Source organism: Gossypium hirsutum, chromosome A11 (genome assembly GCF_007990345.1).
Source record: "Gossypium hirsutum isolate 1008001.06 chromosome A11, Gossypium_hirsutum_v2.1, whole genome shotgun sequence".
Classification (NCBI taxonomy): domain Eukaryota; kingdom Viridiplantae; phylum Streptophyta; class Magnoliopsida; order Malvales; family Malvaceae; genus Gossypium; species Gossypium hirsutum.
Genome location: NC_053434.1, coordinates 49,795,150 through 49,804,233, shown reverse-complemented (window position 1 = coordinate 49,804,233; position 9,084 = coordinate 49,795,150). Strand labels below are relative to the sequence as shown.

Here is a 9,084-nt window from a genome sequence, read left to right as displayed (position 1 = left end):
TATTAAAATAAAAATTATAAATTGAGATCTGATGTAATTTATGAACATCTCAAATAAATTTGATCAAGTTTTCTAATGTGCTTCCTAAGTTGTTAATAACAGCTTTATAAGTTACCACTATGGCTTACGCCAACCAATTGATCCATTGTTGCTACATGAATTCAGATATATATAATTTAATTTATAAGTATAAAAAAAATGGAATATTTACCATTAACCGAAGATTAGAGACCTCGAAAACAGAAAATCCAAAACATATCCTTTGTCAAACTTTATATATTTTCACTCACATGAAAACAGGGCTTATTTAATTGATGTTTGGAGTTAAGAATTCTAGTTTGAAACTTGTGGGTTTAAATTTTGATATAAATTTGCACATGTATAAAGAGAGTACTATATGCTCAGAATTTTAATATGTAAAAGAAATTAACTGTTATTTTCTGCCAAAATATGCCGTCCTTGTTTCCATCTAGAATTGCCAGACAGGCATTCATGTGCTCAAAATTCGTATATTCATGTATATGTACATAAATATTTTCGTATAATGTTGGAATCATATTTTTAATGTAATCGTACGCTGTATCTTATAACCAAACTGGTAAGAAAACCAACGAAAGAACAATTCCCATGATGCGGATTTAACAAAAAAAAAAAGAGAAAAAAGAAAAAAAGAACTATTAATTTATTTAATACTGTATCATAATTAAGAGATTATTAACTCATTTCCACTTTTTATATAAATTTTCGAATCATTGGGAAGTCAAACATAATTTAATTGGATTTCTCATTTATATATATTTAATGTTTTTCAATGCATCCAGATTAGTTTATACTATTTAATTAATAAAATCATTAAAAATTAAATATATTGAAAAATAAAAGGTAATGTAATCAATCATCTATCTATTTAATTGGTTTATATTGATTCATAAGTTAATTAATTTTAATTTTTTCTTAATTCAATTATTCTAATTAAACAATCCAACTCAATTAAAAAAAATATTACAACACCAAACTTTCAAAACAAAGAGGAATTATATAAATAATTTATTTTATTTTTAAGTGTTCAATACAAATCAAATTCTAATTAATAAAATTATTTTAATTTTTATTACTTTATTATTTTAAAAAATATGAGTTTAATATTATTGTTTTTATACAAATGGTAGGTGTACCAGTTAATAATATTAAAGAATATTCATGGCATAATTAATAGGAGCCGTTGATTTCTCATTTCTTCTCCCAATTATAATCGGACGGTGTATTGTTTTAGACTATTTTACTCATACAAAATACTAATAATAAATACTTGTCCTTCTTCGTCGCCACAGGAAAGTAATGATGACACATCGCCAAATCACTGAAATCAGTGAGTTAATTACCATCGCTATCACTGTAAGTTACTGAATTTATAAAACCTTACAAATCCAAAAATCAGTTATAGGAAAAAAAGAAAAAAAAAGAAAAGAAAAGAAAAGAGAAAGGGAAAATTACGCTGACACCCATAAAAACTACAGCTGATCTCAACAAAGTCTACACAGTATCTCTCTTTATCTCTCTAGACTTCTCTCAAACATTTTCCGATGTCCACCGTAACCGTCTTCAGATCCCCCTAACGAGCCGCTGAGTCTCTTGACTGTTTTTTTTTATTGAAATCAGTATTAGATTTTTGTTTCGTACATGGCGGAGGAAGACGTCGTTCCCAAAACCTTCCGAGCTCTCGTCGAGAGCGCGGACCGTAAATTCGCACGAGTCCGGGACTTACCGTCGTACGGACGAGCACAAGGCCAACACTATTTCCAGAAAGTCTTCAAAGCCTATATGCGGTTATGGAAGTACCAGCAAGAACACCGAGCCGAGCTTGTCAAAGCCGGTTTGAACCGGTGGGAGATTGGCGAAATCGCCGGTCGGATCGGCCAGCTGTATTTCGGCCAGTACATGAGGACGAGCGAGGCTAGGTTTCTGGTCGAAGCCTACATTTTCTATGAAGCGATTTTGAAGAGAAGGTATTTCGAAGGGTGTGGAGTGAAGGATCTTCGAGTTCGGTTTAAGGAGTTGAGATTTTATGCCCGGTTTTTGCTGGTTTCGTTGATTTTGAACCGGACCGAGATGGTGAAAGTTGTCGTCGAAAAGCTTAGAGCTCTTATTGATGATTGCAAGGCTAATTTCCGGGTAAAAACGATTTTTTTTTATTTCTAGAATTTCAAGCTGAATTTTTATTTGCTATTGTTGGCTATGGTGCTTTTTTCAGTTTTGTTCTGCGCTTTTTAGCTGCTAATGGAAATTATGAATAAATAGTAAGAATAGAATTTAGGTTTACCTAAGAAGACATAAATTGTTTTTAAAAAAAAAAAAATTTTAAGAACATGAAAGGGAGTTCATTGAGTATTATCGATTACCATTTAATTACCAATAAATTAATTTCAAAATAGTTTTCCTTTTTCCCAAATGAATAGTAAGAATCGGGTTCAGGAAACTTTCGTTAAGAAGTATAATCTAAATTTTCATAAATAATCTAAATTTGGGAAAATTAATGCATTACTCAGCTTTATTTCCTCTGCCCCATAATTTTTTTCCTTATTTTTGTAATATCTTCTTCACTGTTTTGCAATAAAAATAAAAAGGAAATACAGTTGGGCCCTTTGTCTTTGATTTCCTTAAAGTGAATTATCTCCTATTTTAATCACCTTTTAATTTATTTGGTAGTGATGACTGAGCTAATTCCGATGTTATTTATGCTTATGTCTAAGTTTATTCTGTTACTTTTTTTTTAGAAAAAAAATTGTGCAAGAATTGAAAGATTTTTGTATTTCTTAGGCCGACTTAGATTCTTTCTTTGCACTTTCACTGTTACAAGAAAAAAAAAGTTATTCTTTCCCACCGAGTAGGTAACCACAGTATTTGAAATGGAAGATTTTCAGTATATTTGTTTAAATTGGTGAATGCGAACACATTATTGAGTGCTGTGCAGTATATTAGAGGATGCTTGAGTAATTTATAAGGAAGTTATAGTTTTAGAGGGAAGCTTATTAACTTCATACAGCATGTGGTAGATACTGATCAGTGCGTACGATTACTTATTTATTATTTTCCAGGAAACAAACTTTAAAGAATGGAAGCTAGTAGAGCAAGAAATTCTCCGCTTTATAAACATTGATACTACTTTTACCATTCCAAGTTCGAGGCCATTTCGGTACTGTGCTATGCTCAACTGTCATCCAAATTCTGTTCCATATGTAGCTCGATTCCATGCAAAGAAGGTTCTAAAGTTTCGGGATGCTATCCTGATGAGTTATCACCGGAATGAGGTGAAAGACTTATTTTTGGTCACATTAAAGTCGTACTGAAACCTTCAAATTGGGATTTTCTAAATCTTTTATTCTTGTCATTTTCAGGTAAAGTTCGCAGAACTTACTCTGGATGTATACAGAATGCTGCAGTGTTTAGAATGGGAGCCTAGTGGATCATTTTACCAGAAGCATCCTGCTGAACCAAAGGAGAATGGTGTTGCAGTTGATTATTCTGGAGCTTCTGGACTAATTGATATGAATTTGGCTGCAGACATGACTGACCCCGCTCTACCTCCAAATCCTAGGAAGGCTATCCTGTATCGACCATCTCTGACACATTTGATAGCAGTGAGTTATAAATCCTGTTAACTGAACTTGTTACTGTAAAATTTTTTCTGCTAGCAGGAGATAATTGGGCTAGTGCGCTTCTTTTAAGATTGTTTTAGGTGGCTTTTAGACATTTTCTTACACAACTCTGTTCCAAGGTTTCTTGTATCTTCCCAAGGAAGGTGAACCGACATCTAATATACTCTTTCAGTAATCAAACTGAGTTGAAAAAGAAAATAAAAAATTTTGATTGTCTCTGAGAATTGAACCCTTCGGAACATGGTTGTTGTTCACAGCTAGGTGTTAGGTTCTTTAACTATTTTTGGAAGAGGTGTGAAGTCTGATATGCTGCAAATGGATTCATTAAACTTGTTAACTGTGTGTTCTATTTGTGATGAGAGACACTGCGTTTTTTTGTCTAACAATGGCATACTCTTCTTATGGCTTGTTTGATTACATGTTTAGTCTAGCAACAACATACTCTTATCATGGATATAATATTGTTTATAAGCAAAAACGAAAAGCAAAAAAGAAAGCATGTGTTTTCCTTAAGAATTTGATACCTAATGTTAATTTACTCCTATGCGCCTCGGTTCTCATGGCTTATCTAAAAAGTTCAATACCTTTCTGAGTGAGTTTGTCTTTAAGTGACCAGTTCTTTTTAAGTAACCATTCTAAAATGCTGGATAAAGACACTGTTATATTGTAGGGCATTCCGCATATTATCTAATAAACCAATAACTAATAATATGTAATTCTATAAAAGCTTCATACATATTTAGATTAATCTGGTCATTATTAGTTGGCTACTACCCTGCTAAAAAATACTATATCTGCTCTCCTGTGCTTTCTATTTACTTTTCATTAACTTTTGTATGGATGGAGTCATCAGAGATGATGTTTAATGAATAATGATGGGCAGGTTATGGCAACAATTTGTGAGGAGCTCCCTCCAGAGAGTATTATGCTTGTTTATTTATCAGCATCAGGTAAATTTTGCTTCCATGCCATTGCTATCTGAGGAAAAAATATATATATATCTATATATATTTCTGAATATTTGAATGTGTTTCTTCCTCATCAATTGTTGACACAGATAAATATGCAGGGACGCCTGGTCAAATTAATACTTCTCATGTAGAAACTTCAGGAGGATCTAGGCGAACAAGAAAAAGCATGCTCACTTCTCACAGTTCTCTTGAACAGAATTGCTCTGCAACTGAATCCCACATCAATGGTGTGAAAGGGCCTAGTGACTACTATAATGATTACTTGTGGTTAGGTCCTAAAGGAAATGGTGGTAGGTAGCTGTAGCCATATCTAATACCATATGCTACCTTTAGCTTTTATTCTGAGTGTTCGTGGACCAAGACTCCTAAATTTGTGCGACATGAATTTTATTTAGTTTGTTCCAATTTATCTTAGGTATGATTCTCTGGGATTTGCAGGTTCAAGTAACCTCTATCCTGGTGATATAATTCCTTTCACCCGAAGACCTCTTTTCTTGATCATTGATAGTGACAGCAGCCATGCATTCAAGGCAGGTTTGTCATAACTTGTGTATGCTTGTCAGGATAGATCTAGTTTGCTGTTTATAATTGTAGTTTGTGCCTGATTTTTCTGCAGTATTCAAAAGATGACATGTTATAGTATCCTGCCGTGGTGTATTTGAAAGAAATGTCTTTTTTTTTTTTTGTTTTGAATTTAGTAAGTTTTTAAGTTAAAATAACTTATATTCCTCTTTTTTTCTTATATCTTCTATGTGATTATGATGGCATTCACAATAAAGAGTTGGATGAGAAGATGAAAACAGAAAAGTGAATATTTTGAGAAGAAATCCAAAATCTCCAGACTGGTTTGTGATAGTAATGAAGTAGATTGCTCTTGTTGTAACTTGCAGGTCAAGTTAAATTTATCACAATGCTTTTTGACGATGGATAATCAACTTAAAAAAGGGAAAATGAATTTTACTCTGGTTAAGATGAAAAGAGGGGAAAAAAAAAATTTGAAGGTTTGAAAGTCTTATGGAGTGGTCTGTGGTCATGACCTAGATTGTTCTTGCTGCAATGTGCAAGTAAAGTACTTTCTATTGCGATGCCTTTTCTAGATGAAATTAATGGACATAACTAAACAGAAGGGATAAACATAACCTTTGCATGAAATGTCTAGGCTTTGTTTTCCTCTTCCAAGGTTTCATTATCTTTCCCCAGAGGTGAACCTCCCATCTAAAATGTTCTTTCAATATTAAACTGAGATGAAAAGTAATTATGAGGGTCTTGTCTGAGAAATTAACTGCTTGGAACAATTTTGTGTACTACTGGTGTTAGGTTCTTTTACTATTTTTGGAAGAGTTGTGGGGTCTGCTAAATTGCTAATAACTTCTTTAAACGTGTTGTTAACTGTGTTTGTGATAGGAGACTATGCAGTATCTCGTCTTGCTTTCATCTGAATTCTTGTCTAAGTGGTTGGTTACACTATAATTACTCCGAATTGCAGGTCTTACATGGTGCAGAAAGGGGAGAGAAAGCTGCTCTTCTGCTTTCACCATTGAGACCAACTTTTAAGGGCCCATCTAGTGCTGATATTACTCAGAATGGAAGTCAGTTTACCCTTTTCTTGACTGCTCCTCTGCTAGCATTTTGCCAAATGGTTGGGTTCTCCTTGTCTGATAGTGATATGGTAAACTGCCAAAGTTTTATGAGTTTGTTAACATTACATGCTTTCTGCTCCTGTGGGTCTTACTTTCGCTTGCTTTGACTTTACTGCTTTTAGGAGGTCCTAAATAGTGCTGAAAGCATACTATCTACCGCTTTCTCCAAGTGGGAAGTAATTCTTTGCAAATCACCTAGCCTGGATCTGGTTTGGGCGCAGGTTTTATCTGATCCATTTTTAAGGCGGCTTATTGTTAGGTATTTTATCTTTAATCTTTATACTCAATAGCTTATTTTTGTGTAAATATAATTAAATAAATTTTTCTTGGTTTAATGGAAGCATGCCGAGACAAAAGTGTACTGTGTGATATCATAGGACAGAGTAAAGGCTTTTCGCTTTTTGTTATTACAACCTATTGCACTTGTTGGCCCTGGTTTGGGTCATTGTTACTCATCGTTCTCAAATGAAGGTGATGGGGAGACGGTGCTAAGCATAGGTGTTAGAATGAATATATTGGTGTCATCATTTTGAACTTGGTCTTTACAATTTGGATAAGAACAAATAAAATGAATGTATCTTGCGACTTTTCTCCAGATTCATATTCTGTCGGGCCGTGCTCTCTGCCATCTGGCCTCCAGAAGGGAGCGATCAATATCTACCTCTTTGCATACCACAACTTCCTAATTCTCTCTCTCCGAAGTCTGATGTCGTGCAGTCTTGTGTCAGACAGCTTGCAGATCACCTGAAAGTTTCCAACTACTTTCACTTTGAGGATTCATAAGTAGGACCATATAATTTGATGAAATCTGTAAAATAACATTGTTGCATTCCTCGTAGGAAGTTGCATTGAATCAGATCTTATGGTTGTGTAGCTCCTGGAGTTTCAACACAAGTTGGACTTTCTGGGCAGTCAAAGGTATATGATTGCTGAGTGAGGCTTAAGACAGGCATTGTCGAGGCTATTTGATCGACCATGCTTGCTTTAGCTTCTAATTGCCTACGCACAACATCACTGGTCTATCGATCTGTCTGCTGAAACTATATCCTGCTTTGCTACTAAGTTGAGATGGGTGCTTGATAACTTGCAAGGTGCGTATGATGATAGTTGGGTAAAGCCTTTAGGACTCGGTTGATGTATGTATGAGGTAATTGTTGTGATGCATTTTAGAGCCTTCTCTTTTTAGTATTTCGTTTTTTGGTTTGGATCTTTTCTTTTGTAAAGAGAAAAAGCGAGGTAGGCTAGTGGGATTAATTCTTTTTTCTTGTTATCCCCTTTTTGATCGGTTTGATTTACATGTACTCTTGGAAAAAACAGGTTCATGAAGAGGTAGTAGGTAAAACGAATATATGATTGGCAATTGAGGAATCGTTTCAATACGTGTAGTACTTTCTCATTTTTTATCAAGTTGGACCTTTTTTTCCACTTTGCAAAAGTGAAATCTAAAATAATAGCACTATCTATTTAAACAAAATTGCACTCCAAATAGAAATTTTATGTATGCATATTTAAACTTGTTTAGGTTATTTAATTCATTATAAAAATATTTATTTTAGACGCCCAAAATAAAAAAAGTTTGTAATTTAAGTATTGTTACATAATTCGATCATTTTAATCACTTTTTATTAAAAATACAAGTTAACTTGACAATTAAAAATTTAGTATAATAATAATTTTAACATTTAATTTTTACATATTATATTATTAAAATTTATAAATGATCTTATTTTGATTTTAATTTTGAAAAATTTTAAAATATATACAAAATATATAAATATTTTTAAAAAATATAATAATAAATTTATAAAATATATAAAAATAAATATTTTTAAAAAATATAATAATAAATTTAAATTTATATATTAATATTAAATAAAAATCCCCGCATCCCTCTCCCCCTTCCCTCACCCAACACCGTCCCTCTCCCTCCCCTTCCCTTTGTCTTACGATCATCTGATACACTCTCGAAATTTTGAGTAGAGAATTGAGGAAGAGAAGAGAAAGAATAGAGAAGAAAAGAGAGAGAGATCTGAAAATTTTTTCCTTCAATATTCTGATAACCGCTTCCCATGCATCTCATACAATTTAACAAGAAAAGTAACGTGGTGGTGTTTCTGCTATAAGCAAAACACACCGTTTAAGTAATCCCTAAACTCCCCGTTTCATTTAATCCCTAAAACTCCCCGTTTCATTTAAACTAGAAACCCCCTGTTTTATTTAAAAAAGTTGACTTCTTTATGCTTGCATTTTGGCTCATAACAATACTCCCGCCCAAAAAAATATCCTTGACCTCAAGGATGAAAATGAGGAAATTTGGATTGAAGCACGGCAAGGGACTCCCAAGTGGCATCTTCAGGAAAAGAATCGGCCCATTCGACTAACACCTCTGTAGTGGCTTGGTTCCCTGTCTTGACTATCCTCCTGTCTAGAATTTTAACTGGTTCCTTTGGTAAAGCACCATGAGCATCCACCAATGGTAAGTGAACTTGAGTCGGTGCAGAACCGACATGTTTCTTCAACTGGGAGACATGAAATGTGACACCCCTAACTTGACCCTAGTCGGAAAGTGGTTTCGGGACCACAAAACCGAGTTACAAAAATAATTAATTGTTATATTCTATGCTTATTATTTGTGAATAAGTATGTGTGAAAATTTCATGCTTTAATTTTGTCATTTGGATGTGAAATTAGCTAAAAAGGACATATTTGAGAAACTTTAAAAAATATGATAGGCAAATGTCCAAGTGATTAAAATGTTAAACCACTAAAGTTGTGGACTTGCATGTCAAATGGCCCACTTTTAATATTAGTGGACGG

At 33.5% G+C, this 9,084-nt stretch overlaps 1 protein-coding gene across 4 annotated transcripts; it reads left to right on the top strand.

Moving 5' to 3' along the window:
- Nucleotides 1–1,434: 1,434 nt before the first annotated feature.
- Nucleotides 1,435–7,646, top strand: LOC107897480 (protein SCAI). Of its 4 annotated transcripts, XM_016822964.2 has the most exons (10): nucleotides 1,435–2,172; nucleotides 3,096–3,308; nucleotides 3,396–3,638; nucleotides 4,540–4,606; nucleotides 4,714–4,917; nucleotides 5,066–5,157; nucleotides 6,114–6,296; nucleotides 6,390–6,526; nucleotides 6,864–7,050; nucleotides 7,142–7,646. In XM_016822964.2, exons 1-9 carry the CDS (start codon nucleotides 1,681–1,683, stop codon nucleotides 7,048–7,050), a joined length of 1,818 nt encoding a protein of 605 aa, XP_016678453.2. In that variant the 5' UTR covers nucleotides 1,435–1,680; the 3' UTR covers nucleotides 7,142–7,646. The 4 variants fall into 4 exon arrangements, 3 of the variants coding, with proteins under 3 accessions (XP_016678453.2, XP_016678443.2, XP_016678461.2); XM_016822954.2 differs by having other exon boundaries at nucleotides 6,864–7,646; XM_016822972.2 differs by having other exon boundaries at nucleotides 1,436–2,172; nucleotides 4,726–4,917; nucleotides 6,864–7,646.
- The last annotated feature ends 1,438 nt before the right edge of the window (nucleotides 7,647–9,084 follow it).